This window comes from Pteropus vampyrus, unplaced genomic scaffold (genome assembly GCF_000151845.1).
Source record: "Pteropus vampyrus isolate Shadow unplaced genomic scaffold, Pvam_2.0 Scaffold185, whole genome shotgun sequence".
Classification (NCBI taxonomy): domain Eukaryota; kingdom Metazoa; phylum Chordata; class Mammalia; order Chiroptera; family Pteropodidae; genus Pteropus; species Pteropus vampyrus.
The window spans coordinates 852,959-867,967 of NW_011888966.1; the positions used below are offsets into that span (position 1 = coordinate 852,959).

At 42.4% G+C, this 15,009-nt stretch overlaps 2 protein-coding genes and 1 long non-coding RNA gene across 4 annotated transcripts in view; 2 read left to right on the plus strand and 1 right to left on the minus strand.

Moving 5' to 3' along the window:
- Window positions 1-11,600, plus strand: part of AFAP1L1 (actin filament associated protein 1 like 1) — a 65,540-nt gene extending 53,940 nt beyond the window's left edge. The window contains exons 16-19 of one of the 2 annotated variants that reach the window (XM_011371126.2): window positions 4,331-4,495; window positions 5,931-6,109; window positions 8,116-8,244; window positions 10,219-11,600. In XM_011371126.2, coding sequence (XP_011369428.1) covers window positions 4,331-4,495; window positions 5,931-6,109; window positions 8,116-8,244; window positions 10,219-10,242 — 497 coding nt within the window. In that variant the 3' untranslated portion in view covers window positions 10,243-11,600. The remainder of the gene's footprint in view (window positions 1-4,330; window positions 4,496-5,930; window positions 6,110-8,115; window positions 8,245-10,218) is intronic. The other variant, XM_011371127.2, reaches the window with a different exon arrangement.
- LOC111746357 overlaps window positions 1-14,266 on the minus strand; it is a 65,384-nt gene extending 51,118 nt beyond the window's left edge. Inside the window, exon 1 of the long non-coding RNA XR_002783052.1 lies at window positions 14,077-14,266. This is a non-coding gene — a long non-coding RNA (uncharacterized LOC111746357). The remainder of the gene's footprint in view (window positions 1-14,076) is intronic.
- A 104-nt stretch (window positions 14,267-14,370) lies between these two features.
- GRPEL2 (GrpE like 2, mitochondrial) overlaps window positions 14,371-15,009 on the plus strand; it is a 9,628-nt gene continuing 8,989 nt past the window's right edge. The window contains exon 1 of the mRNA XM_011371128.2: window positions 14,371-14,523. Within this exon, the coding sequence (XP_011369430.1) occupies window positions 14,447-14,523 (77 nt within the window). The 5' untranslated portion in view covers window positions 14,371-14,446. The remainder of the gene's footprint in view (window positions 14,524-15,009) is intronic.

Sequence of the window (15,009 nt, forward strand, 5' to 3'; positions counted from 1 at the left end):
AGAAGGTTGTTGTATAACATTCCTTATACTCTACTCTCAAGGGCACTGGAAATACAGGGCCTTATGGAATACCCATTTTAAAATGGAAAACAAAACTCAAAAAAGCATGTAAGATTAAAGAAATCCCAAAATATGCTTTTAAAAACCTAACAACAAAGATGAAAAAAAAAAAACAAAACACTCTTTCTTTAAGTCAGATCTTATGCTGAAGCTCAGTTATAAGATACAAAAGTAGAGCTCCTCTGATCAGAGTCGGGAAGCCTATTTGACCGACCCTGTGCCCCATACAGTAGCCTGTCAACCCCCTGTGAAATCACAGGGCTCCATGCAGGGCAGCTGGAAACCACAGGCCTCATCCAACCACATTTTTCAGGTGAAAAAACTTAAGAACATAAAATAGAAGGGTCTCGCCCATGATCATGTATTAATTACCTATTACTACCTAACAAATTACTCAAAATTTAATAGCTCAAAAAATAAGCATATGTTATGTCATACATTCTGTGGGTCAGGCATCCTGGAGCAGCTCAGTTAAATAGTTCTGGCTTGGGGTCTCTAGCAAGGTTGCAGTCTAGATGTCAGTCATCTGAAGTCATCTGGAGGCTTGATATGCTGGAGGAGCTGCTCTCAAAGTGGCTCATTCACATGCCTGGCAAATTTGTGCTGGCTGTTGGAAGGAGGCCTCAGTTCCTTGCCATGGAGACTGCTCCATTGGGCTGCTTGTCCTCATGACAAGACAGCTGGCTTGCCCCAGAGCAAGTGACCCAGGAAGGAGTAACAGGGCAGAAGCTGCAATGTTTTTGTAATCTCGCTTTGGAAGTCATACTCTGTCTCTTCGGCCATATCCTTATGGTTACACAGGTCAACCCTATCTAGTGTGGGAGGAGACTACAAAAGGACATGAATAACAGGAACCAGAAATCATGGGGGCCACATGGATGGCTGAGAAAAATAGTGGCATGAGAAGCTCCACAGACCCACTCTCCAGCAAAAGTTCATAACTGATGAAATTACTAAAACAAATCTAGATCTAAAGTCTCTGAAAGTTTTTCAGGGCATATAGCAAATGAAGAAAGATTTATTCTAGAAAATTTACCAAATTTCAGTAAGAACAGTGAGTTTGTGGTGTTTGAGCCACAATCCTTTAGTCTTCTCCCAGCTCACTGTGACAGAATATCCACTCGAGGGAGGTGTGGACAAGAGAACAGGGCTCCCTTTCCCCCCAGCTACCAGACACTATGGTATCTCCCCAGTGAGGGCAGGCCAAGAATACGGTGGCCCCAACTGCCTTCACTCCAGCTTACTCATAGGACAAAGGTTCCATACTAGGAGAGGCAAATCAAGAAGACCAGAGGTTACCATCCCCACTCAGCACCCTGCTCAAAAAGCTCACTCCAAGAGAAGCAGGCCATTGTTTCTACCTCTAGATTCAGAGCAGTGACTCCGATTTTGACCAGGGCGAAAGACAGGCTGTAGAATAAAGTACATCAAAGCTCTCCCTCAAAAGAACTAACTTTAACTGGAACAGAGTGCAGGGAAGTTCAAGCCAAGGGTGCTCTTAAAAACACAATGGAGATTTGGTGGTCACCAAGTAAGGAGGCTAGTAGCTCCATAAGAGCAATAAACTACACCATAGTTTATCAAAGAGAATCAGGAAAAGAGACAGCTGAGAAGAGCTCTCCCCTGGGTCAGAACAAGACTGACCTTAAAAGACTGTCCTCAAAAATTATCCTGTAAAGGAGCTGAATTAATTTGATCAGACCACAGAGCAACTGACACCCCAAGGCATTGTCAAAAACAATAGAGCAATTCACTGACAATTAGAGGAGCCTAATGACTTGGTGTGATACCAGCAGAGGCAGACAGAGAGATCAGAGAGAGTCAGAGCCCTGTTAAGACCACCGTCCTCCCAGGGTGACTGTGCACATGCCCAGGGTTACGCCCTCTGAGGAGCAACATCAGAGGCATCACACTGCAGGGGGAAGTGGACTTCACCTAACGAGCCAGCAAAGTCACTAAACAAACAACCTGAAGTGGGGGGATCAATATCTAGAAATGCTATGTGACCTAAAATGTCTAATATTCAACCAAAAAATATGAAACCAAAAAATATGAAGCATGAAAGTGTGAACCTATACAGAAAAAGAAAAAAGAATGAAAAAAAATGAATAGAGCCTCAGAGAAATACAGAACACTATTAGTGCACTAACATATGCAAAAAGGGAGTAGTACCAGGAGAGAAAAAGGAGCATAAAAAATATTTTAAAAAACACTGGCTGAAAACTTGCCAAATTTATTGAAGAACATTAATTTATACGTCCAGGATACCAGTGAAGTTCAAGTAGGATAAAGGCAAAGAGATCCACAAAAGATACATCATGGTCAAAGATGTTAAAGCCAAAGACAAGGAGAAAACCTTGAAAGCAGAAGAGAAAATCGATTCATCACTTACAAAGAATCCCCAATATGATTAAAGGCTGATTTATCAGAAACAACGGAGGCATCCGCAAGATCACCTGGAATGTCACTCAGCAATAAAAACATCAGTGCATTAGTTACATGAGTACCTCGGACACTAAACATTCCTTCCCCACCCCCACTATGGCAGCCTAGATTTTTCTGGAAGGTGCTTGAGCAGTTCTGAAGCAAATATTTTATCACTAAAACTATGAGGCCCACAAAATTACAGCTCCTTACAACAATCTAGTTTGCTTCTTCACCACCATCTGAATGACAGAAGTGGTACAGGATGGGGGCTGTGAGATAAGCTGCTCTCTGTGGTGCTGACACATTAAAGCAAACCAGGACAGTGGCTCCCAAAGGTGAGTCCACTCGCTGTTTCGGTCCCTAAGGAAGTTTTCAGTCATCTGAAATGAAATTAAAATAATAAACACAGTACATGAAGTTTTTTTATAAAGCTAAATCTATTCAATGCAAATAACTATTCTATTCTGCATCTGTGTCCTTCCAACTCTAGGGATGTTAAAATATCATTTTACAAAATATTGAGAATAGATGGTAGTTGGAGTTTTAAAAGTCCTTATCCGATACACTGACAACCTTTTGTTGGTCTACCCTTTTTTTCTTTTCCCAGTCTATAAAATCCAAAAGACTAGGAGCCAACTCCCCTGGGATGCCACTGCGTATCTGGGAAGTTGGGGAAGGTATGGGGCCCCTTCTCTGCCCTCTATGCTTTATGATCTGGCTTGAATTGCAGGGCAGTTATAGCAGGAACTGATGTTTGCATGGGTTGCTGGGTAACCAGTGCAATCTCTACAAGAACTGGAGAGACAAGACCCACAATAATCAGTAAATCATGGGACTCACTCCACATTCCACCGACTTACAAAGGACTGTGTGGCTATCTCAAGAACAAAATAAAACTTTCCCCGAGAGGTTGGACTATGGCCTTACCCCAGCAGTTCTGATTGCACAGCATGGAGCCTAAAGTTAGATAGACATGGGTTCAAACGTTGGCTTTACCATCATTAGCAGTAAGATCGAACCTCTCTGTACCTGTTTCTTCAACAATATAGAGCTAACAATAATAAGTTTTTATGAGGATTAAATAAAAATGCATATAAATAGCCTAGCATATAGTACTCAATCAATTTTTGCTATAATTATTTGTTGTTTTTGTCCATCATCAGTGTAGAGCCCATAGTAGACTACTAGATCCTTCTCTCCCTCCCCCTCCACCATTTCCCAATAATAAAATGGGCAATGCCTGACTTTAGCCCAAGGTCTCAATTCTCTATGGATCTGAGTTATACTTACCTATCACCTAGTCTTATATATACCAGAGAGTTTACTATAAACCATGCCCTTTTAAAACCAAAGTATGTTATATATCATAAAATTTATTTTACATTATTATTATGATCTAACATTTACTAAGCACTTAATATTTTCCAAGTAAAATACTAAATACTTTTCATTTAATTATCTCATTTAAACCCTACTACAATGCTAAGAGGTAAATTTGATCAATATCCACATTTACAAATGAGGAAAGTAGGGCTGAGGGGAAGGCACAAAAAAAACCACCATTCACTTTTGCCTCGATGTCACACAGCCAGTAAAGAGCACAAGAGAATGCAAACCTTGGTCTACCTGGTCCAAAGCCCTTGTTCCTTGTCCCCATGCTCTACTATCTCCCTTTTGTCCCTTGTTTCCTTAGAGGAGTCATACTAAATATATCTAGGGGTATAGATCTAAATATTCCCATTTTGTAGATGGAAAGTTGAAGCTGAGAGAGTAGCTAACACCACCCACGTACCCTTATCAGAGATCAGAACTGAGGGCCTTTTGCTGCCTCACATCTCTACAGGTGCCAATCAATACAAGTATGGTAAGAACCGAGCTGAGGAGGATGCCCGGAGGTACCTAGTAGAAAAAGAGAAGCTGGAGAAAGAGAAAGACACGATCCGGACAGAGCTGATGGCATTGAGGCAGGAAAAGAGGCAACTGAAAGATGCCATTCGGAACAGCCCAGGTACCTACACGGGTGTGGTCTTGAGTGCTCTCAGGATTGGGGGAGGCTCAGCCTTGACACTTCCCCTGGCACTGGCCACCTGGTTTCTTACCCAGGACAGGTGTGCTTCTCCCTTCCTCCTATCATCATCATCATCATCATCATCTTCATCCTTTCTGACTAATGGAAATATCATTAACTTAATAACTGCTTTTGGGGAAAAGAGATGAAAAAGTATCACAAAAATGTGTACACTTAATGTGGTAAGATGCAATCTGATTTTAGAAATGTTAAAATGTGAAAAACAGAGTGTGCCTTAGAATCAAAGAAATAACAGATCATTTTGGACCTCACATTAACTCATTCGTTCACAGACAGGTGCTGAGCACCTGTGTGAGACATTAGTCCAGATGTTGGGAATGATGGACAGTGACACTTTGCCAGGATCCTCTTCTGAAATCCAGGGTCATGACCTCCATAGGCCCTGCCTGCTCTGGGCTCTTCTCTGCCCCATTTTCTGCTATTTCGTTTGAATTCTCTCTATAGTTGTAGTTCAGCACACTTTCAGTGCTGTAAGTCACTGGTCCAGGTGCTGGGAATGATGGACAATGTCTGGTACATAGCAAGCACTCAGTAAGTACTTATAGAATGAACAAAGGAATGAAAAGGATCGACCATTACTAGAAAACTTCCAGGGCAGCTTCCTTCAGGGCAAATAATGGAACAAATTTTTAAACCCAGTAAAGCCCAACATAGTTCTTGGCATGAAGAAGGTTCCAATACAGGTATGCTGGGTTAAACTGAATAAGCAGCAAAATCCTAGTAGGAACTCCTGATTAATGTAAAGCCCTGTGTTATAACTCTTGCTTGTAAGTAACAGAAACCGAAGTTAAACTGTCTTAGAAATGAAAAGAAAAGAGTACAATTAAAAAATTGAAAAATCAAGTATAGTGAGGTCCAGGAACTTAAATGATGTCAACAGGAAGCTAATTCTTGCTTCTGCCTTCCCCTACATTGTTTTCATTCTCTGACCCTTATGGTGGCAAAATTGCTGTGCAGCTCCAGCTCTCAGCCATCCCAGCAGAGATACCTCAGGATTCACTCTGATCAACTTTGATCCCTAAACAAATCACTTTGACCAGAAAATGAGATGATTATGGGCCATGACTAAGCTGAATGAGGTCAGCCCCATTCAAACTATAGAGAATGAGAGAGGAAAGGTGGTTTCCCAGTGGAAAATCAGGGTTCTGTATCCAAAGATAGGGAAACGGGTATTGGGCAGGTAAAAATCACACTACCCAGCATGGAGCTGGAACTCCAGGCCCAACATCCATCTATCAGGAATGAGGACTGGAAAAGCCCTCTAGGAGGGGCAGACTAGGACCTGAGGCCCTGCCAAACTCCTTGATGCTTTAGGCCAGGTTCAGCTGTTTCTCATCACTGTCTTCGGACACAGGAGCAAAATTAAAGGTTCTAGAGGAGGCTGTGGCCACCCTGGAAGCTCAGTGTCGGACAAAGGAAGAGCGCCGGATCGACCTGGAGCTGAGGCTGGTGGCTGTGAAGGAACGCTTACAGCAGTCCCTGGCAGGGGGTCCGGCCCTGGGACTCTCCATGGGCAGCAAGAACAAGAGTGGGGTGAGTCCACTTCCTTCTGTGCTAGGGGCAGCTGCTCCTTAATGCCCTCACATGCTACAGATCTTGATCATTCTTTGGGGCTAGGAGCTATGCTCATTTACAGATGACAAAACAAGCCCTAAGGGACATGCCATAGATGGCACAGGTAAGAAGGGATTCTTGGAGCAAGTTCTCTGGGAACTTGCCTATGTTCTCTCCACTGATGCACCGCCATTTGACTTTGTATCCTGAATGTGATCTTAGAAGTGACCTTGAGATTACTGATAATAATAATTACCATATGTTGAATAATAAACTTCTATTCACTAATTACCATAGGCCAGTATAGCATCTTAACTTGTTATTATCTCACATAGCCTTCACAGTAGTCCTATGAGGTACTACTATTTGTACTCACCCCATGTGACATACAAAGAAATTGAGGTTCAAAGATGTTGAGTGACTTGCTCAAGGTCATTCAGCTAAGTGGGAGATGGGATCCCAAACCCAGGAAGTCTGACTCCAGGGCCCTGCTTTAGCCACCTTGCATATGCCCTCTCCTAGGACTCCCAGTGCACCAGGCCCTGTCCTCAGAGCTTTCATCCATTATCTCTAACATTCCTAGCAATAGTGCAAGGTAGATACTGTCACCTTAAATGAGACTCCCTCACAGAGACCTCGTTGACCTCAGTCTATATCAGATGTGTCTCAACATCAGCACTACTGACATTTGGGAACAATAATTCTTTTTTATATGGGATTGTCGTGTGCACTGTAGGATGTTTAACAGCATCCCTGGCCTCTACGTACTAGATGCCCGTAGCTCCACACTCCCAGTCATGACAACCAAAAATGTCTCCAAAAATTGCCAAATGTCCCTAGGAAGGTAAAATAGCCCATTTAGGAACCATTGGTCTAAATTATCAACAGTCCCATCTGTTATTCTTCCTCTTAACATATAACTACAATTTGTGTGTACACACACACACATATATTTGTATTCTTATTTGTCTAATGTCTATCTCCTCAAATAGATGATATTTTTATTTATTAAGAACTGGAATATATCCATTTTTTTTTTTCATGATAGCCCGAGCCCTTTACAGGGTCTGAAAAACAGGAGTGCTATAAATGTTTTTTGAATTAATAAATGTTATGCTTGCTTTCAGATGAGGAAACCGAGACTCAGAGACATGAAGTTATAACTTGTCTGATAAGTGTGCCTTGTTAATGACAACTGTAAATCTTATTGTTGTCCAAGTTCACACCACCTGGTCACACCACACCCCATGACTAGGAAGCCAGGACTGTTTCTTACACCCTACACTTCCTCTCCTTGGGACGGTTCCAACCTCATTTACAGATGAAGAGTTTAAGGACCAAGGACAAAACAACTTCACAGAGTCACAGAGGGCTGGTGAACAAGCCAGAAGTGGTTCACTCATCCCAGCAGCTTCTTCCCACCAACATGTCCTGATGTTCACATTCTAGAAGACTTTTCCCTCCATTTTTGATCCTTTCTGCATCCTTTGGAGATAAAGGGACGTCTTCTCTAAATTCCCCCGCAGGCTTAGGTGTTAATGTCACACTTAATGAACTACATCCAGTAAGGTACTAAGTAATCATCTGAAAATTTTAAGGGGTGAGAGCAGTATAGAAAATGAGAAGGATTACAGAAGAGAGAGCAAAAGATAGGGGTCTGAATCCCAGCTCTCCCACTCACCAGCCATGTGACCTTGAGCAGTGACCTGACCTTCCTTCCCATTTTTCTTATCTGTAAAATAAGATGACTAATAAACCTACTTCATAGGCTTAAAAAGGCTAAATGAGCAATCCACATAATGCCTGGTACATAGTGAGGGATCAGTAATTTTAGCTGTCATTACATTTATTCCAAGGCCCTCAAGTGTCTTCCTCCCCTCACTCTGTTTGATGCTGGCACGTTTGCATAGTAACATCTATTTGCATTCTTTTCAGGGCAGGCCTGTGTGTACTTCACCTGTGTAATTATTTCTTGTCATCAACAGGAAACTGCAAATAAACCCCATAATAATGCCCCAGAGCAACCTCTCCCTGTCAACTGTGTTTCTGAGCTGAGGAAGAGGAGTCCATCCATCGTAACCTCCAACCAAGGAAGGGTGCTACAAAAAGCCAAGGTACAGCAATAGCTCAGCTAATCACAATTCAGAGATCTGGCAGCCTCCTTTCTATGGAAACTCACCAAGAACTAAAAAAGTCAGCTAGTGAGAAAGGCGAAGAACTGCCAACATACCATGCAATAAAACTCCTGAACTTTGCTTAGAGCGAAGATCTTCAAATCTCATTCAGAATCTATTTACTCTTTTTAATACATAGTCCTAACAAGCTCGAGTTTCTGAGCCTACATTGTATTCTGAGACGAGAAAGGCCTATTTCATAGGTAAGGAAACTGAAGATAAGGGAGTGAAGGGACTTGCCTGAGGTTATACAGAGCACCACTATGAGAACTGTCTTGCAAACCCACCTCTTCAATTCTAAGTCCAGAGCTCACTCCATGATACTGGTCCACAGTCCTGTCTCTGAAACTCTTAGGACCACCTGTGTTTCAGAATGGTTTGGATCTTAGAAAGGTAATATGATGCATATACTATATATGATGAAAAACCCCAACAAGTTCTCAGGAGGTAGCCTATAACCAAACACATTAATAATTCTATAGCAAGACACATGAATATTCACAGCACATGAAATAAATAGATTATAAACAGCCTCATATCAATTCAGGTCATGTTTTGCCACCAAATTAATTTGTGCCAAAACACTTGAGTAAAAACTTTGTCGTCAGAGTTTTCTGGATTTTAGAATGGCAAATAGGAAAGTGTGGTCCTGAAAAATACCTGAGCATTAGAGAAGTAACCATCCAGAAGCCAGATCATCCAGACCAGACATCAACACATTTTTTCTGTAAAGGGCCAGACAGTGAATATTTAAGGCTTTGTGAACTATATGGTCTCTTTCGCAACCACCTGACCACGTCATTGTAGCAGGAAAGCAGTCACAGACAATATGGAAATGAATGATGAACATGGCTATGTCCTAAGAAAACCTTAATAATGGACACTGAGATTTAAATTTCATATAATTTCCACATCATGAAAATTTTTTCTAATGATTTTTTTTCAAACATTTAAAAATGTAAAAACCATTCTTAGCTGATAGGTCATACAAATCTGGCCTACTGCATGTTTTTGTATAAATATGACCCTTGACCCTTGTAGGCCATTGGAAGAACTCTGGATCTTGCTCTGACATAATAGAAAGTCACTGGCAAGTTCTGAGCAAGAAATTTTTTGGATATAAATTGCATTTTTTAAAAGACCATGGTGGCTACTATGTTGAGAATAGATGAGGAGGTAAGAGAGATAAGTTAAAAATAAATGAGATAAAAAAGGTCTAGTGGAGGTGATATGAAGTGGCTGGCTTTGAAGATAGAGCTAAAGGATTTGCTGAGGATATGGAGGATGAGGAAAAGAAAGGAATCAAGGATGACTCCTAGGTCACTCACCTAAGCCACTGTGGTTCAGGTGGCAAAGACTGGGAGAAGAGCATGTTGGGACTAGAGAATCCTCCCACCAAGAATTTTCTAATCACCAAGTTCTACCCTCGTTCACACCATCACCTCCAGGGCTAGCTAAAAACCTCATGTATTGTTGATGGGTAAACAGCCACCAACTGTTGGCCATGACTTCACTACCCCTCAGTTGAGGAGAAGGCATGGTGCCCTGTGGGCTGCCTACCCTCACCATTCCATACCAAACTGCTTTGGCTTCTCTCCCATCAGCCTCCTACCCCCACCCCAAGGTCCTATGGAACAGCACTGGAGCCAGATGCAATCCCTACTTCCCTCCTTCTGGGCATCAGGTTTCTTGTCAAAGAAAGACAATCCTTGTGATATTTGAGCCCCCTCAGAGATGAAACCCATTGTGGAGAAATGACTTACCCACAGCCAAAGAAAGAGAGTAGGACTAGGACATATGACTATTATGGCCAGTGGAGATTTTTATATAATTAGGTGCAGTGAAATGTTTTTATCCTACAAGTCACATTAGAATATTCAACAAACTGATTTGTCTTGTCTTTCTGTACCTCAGGAATGGGAAATGAAGAAGACCTAGAAAGAGGATGAGGATTTTATTCAAAAGAAATATCAGCTTGTTCATCTAAGGTGGAAATGCTTTTTTCACAAGGAGACATCAGAACACTGGAAGTAGCCCCCACTCTCCAGGGCACCCAAAAGACCAGCCTTTATTGTCTGCGTAATTATAGGGGGTATAGGGAGGGACGAAGTAGATGGGATGAGGGAAATGGAGAGTATCCTTATACAACTTTACAGAGGGTGAAAAATGGGGGTGGAGGGAGACAGAAATCTGCACAATTGTAAAGGTTTTGTTAAATGTTTTTGCCTTCCCTTCTGAAGAAATGAAAGCACATGTGAATAAGCCATTCCATCCCATTCTCAGCATCCCATTCCCACTCCTTAGGGCAAAGGAAGGAAGTGCTAAAGCATCAGTGATACAGTACAGAGACTTGATCATCCAATCACACTTGCATCATCTGGATTTGTGTTGGCCATTACTGACAATCTCTGGGCAAGTAAACTGGCTGAAAATCAACAGAACTATCCTATCCCTGCCTGAATAAAGGTGAACAAAAGCTATCAAGAACATGCAAATTCTATAAGCATTCCTCATCTGCTTTAGGCAGATGCAGCTACCAAAACCCCAGATTTGAGCTGTTTTCAAATCAGAGGTCTGTCTGTGTATGCAGCAGGCAAGGAGAGGTTCCGCAGCTGACATATTTTAAGATCAGAGTGATACTTAGTGACAGGAGCATACATTTCTAATGTCCACAAGATGTTGCAGGCTTTGTAGGGTGAGATCATTTGCTGTCAATCAAGTCCTTTATCTATTTTATATGACACTGGTTAGAAATCTAAGTGATATTCTTCAAGTGTTTATCCTTATCTTGCACTCAGAGGACCACCAGTCTGCTCTTCCATATCTGCTAACAAGTAAAACAATCAGGAAGAATCAAGACGACAGTGGCTCATTTCTGCTTTGTGAGTGCCTTTTACAAACACTTGATACTTTTATAGACTGGTGAAGACCTCAAATCCCAAGCAGTCTCCTTACTGTGTTACTCGCTACTTTCTAAACACTGTAGGCACTTTATGAGTCTTTACCACATTTCCCACCAATAAAGATAAAACCATTTAACTGTATGAGCCCAGAGGTTAGCTCAAAAGGAGAGAAGAGAAATCCCTGAATAATTTCTGGACGCTTTGCTAAAGGTTTCACATACTTTACCCTGCCTAAGGCTTCACATACTTGAGCTTCATCCAAACATTTCCACCCTCTGAAGTAGATGGAGACCAGAGCAAAAAACATAACCTTACCAAAAGTACCCAGCTGATCAGTGGCAGAGCATAAGGCTTAGGGCTTATGAGCCTGGATTCACACAGGCTAGATTTGAGCCCTGCCTCTGCCATTTAACAGCTGTGACTTTGGGAAAGTCACTTGACCTCTCTCATTCTTGTTTTTCTTAACCGATGAAAACCAGGTTCACAATTGTGCTTTCCACCCAAAACTGTTAGGTGAATTCAATGAGATAATAATACATGGGAAGCCTCTTGCACAGTGTTCAAGAAATGTAAATGCCCAATCAATAGTGGTTCTTATTACTAACTATATATGTCTGACTCAAAATCCTTTCCACTAGAGAAGAAATGACTTTTACATGGTAATTACAACCACCAAAAGCTATAAGACAACCAATCTGTAACTGACAATTTTCATTTCAGATTCCACCTAAGTGTCTTCAATGACAAAGGTCATCACATAATCTGGACTGTCAATGTCCTTTTTAAAATGTGGATCCTGGAATGTCACCTAACAATCTGTGTCCTCATTTTTCCATGCTGTTATTTTGAGACTAAGTATCTTTTCACGCCGATAGATCTTAGACTCTTTAAGAGGCGGGACCCTAGGAAACTAATAATTAACATTTATTAAGCACTTACCATGCATTGGACTATGTGAGCCAGGGACAGCTTCATAGGCATGCAACCTATGAAGGCACGCTTAGGAGGTCTGTGCTCGGTTGATTGCTCTGCTGTTGCTCTATTAGTAAGTTTAGAATAAGGGGCTCTACATTTTCCTTTTGCCCTTTAAATTACATAGCTGATCCTGGGCTAATTAATTACTTTTCTAGGCATTATCCCTTTAGTCTTCACTAAAACCCTGTGGGATAGGTTCTATTATTCCAATTTTTGCAGTTCAGGAAATGGAAGGCAAGAGAGGTTAGCTAACTTGCCAAAGCCGACAATTAGGAAGTGGTAGAGACTGCACTTGAATACAAGAAGTCTGACCCGAGAGCCCTTTCTCTCAGTTCCAAGGATCTATTTCATTCATTCCCTCCCCCTGCACTGCGGCATTCAGAAGCACACTAGCTCTTAATAGATGAATGAATGGATGCATGTATACAGCACATTTGGTGTAAGTTGAACAGCTAAGAAAAGTGTAAAGAAAATGGCTAAAGCAAGGAAGTCAGTTCTAGGTTGTTAAAATGCCTTGTTTGGTTGTTTTTCAAAGTATAGGCTCATGAATCTGAGGTGGACTTGAATGAAGCTCCATACTTCCCAATACCACCAGATGTTTGGACTATCAGATCTGTAGTGTCATTGGATCTTCAGTGGGGAACCTTGAACAGGTTCACCAACCTCTTTGAGCCTCAATTTTCTCATGTGTAAATGGGAGTTATAATCCCTCCTTAAACCATGTTGCTCTTCTCCTAAGGCCAAAAGGAAACATAAAGTGCTGGCTACAATACATCTGATTGGGTCTTGGATAGAATATAAATATGCAAAAGACTTCCAGGTCTGTCCTCATGGAACTCACAGAGAAGCAGAGAGAAAAATCTGACCCAAATAGCTACAATACAAGTAAGCCATGTTATGGTGAAGATTCAGAAAGATGAAGGCAAACTTCTCATCTCTTAAAGAAAATTTTTTTTTACCTTAGGAACTATCCAGTCAGTAACTAGTCTGGCAACTCCAAATGCCCTCAACCCCAGTCGCCAGTCCATCTTCATATCCTGTCAGGTTTCCAGACTAAATCTCTCTAAAATTCATCCACTTCTTCCTATCTCCACTAACTCCATCTAACTTCATTAATTAATTCAACAAATACTTCCTGAGTACTGTGTCTACCGTATGTACTAGATGTCAGAAATCACAGCTGTGAACAAGACGGACATCCTCGTCAAGCTCTAGAAAAAAAAACGAAACAAAACACTACGATGGAAACAAAAATGTGCTGGACACACCTAAAATAGTAACTACCTTAGATAGGGTAGTTACAAAGGTCTCTACTGTGACCCCAAGACCCTCGCATGGACTATTTCAACAGCTTGTCTCCCTCCTATTTCCCCACATCCTGCCATCTCCACCCTATAAGTGACTCCTTTAAACATGTAAAGGCTTTATAACATATTCCCACTACAATGAGAATGAGACTCAAGTTTATTAAACAAAAAGATTTTGACCTACATTAGGGCACTGTTCTCTGAAAATAAAGACAAAAAAAAAGTCTCTGCCTAAATGAAACTCACATTTTAGTGAGGGAAATGAGAAAACTGGAGGGAAAAGAAGGGAAGAGTGATGGAGATGGGGTCAGAACCAAGGTACTTTTAAATTCCTCAAGACATCTGGCCCTGCCTAACCAGACATCCTATGTTGCCCTCCCCTTCCGCCAGTATTTCAGTCCCTTATTCGCAATACTGTCCCTCTTTACTGGATCCTTACAGATGCTGTTTACTTCTACCTGAACAACTTTCCTGTTCTTTTGATCTACACATTCTTCAGCTTTCAGTCCAAATATTATTTCCTTTAGGAAAACTCCCCACACTCGGCCATATTGTATTCTAGGCTTCCGCAGCACTATACCCCTCACCTTTAAACCTCGGTCCTATTTTGACTTTATATCGCGTTTGCATTTGTTTGTTGCTTATAACTTCACATAAACTCAACGAAGGCACGGTTGACATCCTTGTTCGCCACGAATTCCGCGGCTAGCACCCAGCATATATTGCTGTTAACAGAAACACATCCTACGCGCGGAATACACCACGGACCGGAAGGGCTGCGCCTGGGACCACCAGCGCAGTGCACTACAGGAGCCGGAAGAGTAGCATTCGCATCCGGCGGCCTTGAGAGGGGAAACGCCCGCGAAGGCTGCCGGGAAGCGTGGTTTTTTAAGTGAGCCTATCTCGCGACTCGGAGCAAGTGCGCGCGCGCTGCCTCCGTCAGCCTAGGTCAGGAACATGGCCGCGCGGTCCCTGTGGGCGGTCCGGTGGCGGGTACAGCGCCTCTTGTCCTCGAGTGCCGCGTCGGATGGCAGGTAAGTAAGCGAGGCAGACCGCGGGGTTGTGGACGTGAGGACAATTCGAGACGAGCGACCTGGAGGGACAGTTGTGGGCGAGAGGACCCATCAAGCCTTTTGGCCGCTAGGATCAGGCTTTTACGGCCCCATTTTACAGAGGGGCAAACTGAGACCGACAGCGGCGCATCCTTGCCACGCCGGGGAAGGTGGGATGATTCGAGGTCACGTCCTCTTAGGTGGAAAGTCTCTTTAGCCCCAAGCATAGGTTGAATTGGGCAGGTACCTGTCCCAGCCCCTTTTCCTAGCTGTTAACGTCTGCAGGTAAATTGGGAATCTCTCCTCAGACTTCTGTGTGACTTTAGACCAGTCTCTTCCCTATTATCCAGGCTTCACTTCACCTGTTGGGAAAAGGAGGGCGTTAAGACTTGGTCTCGACCCAAGCGGCGCTTTCACTTGCCTTCGGGAGTCTGTGAAGTTCCAGTTGCTGCCTTTATTCATCGGCTG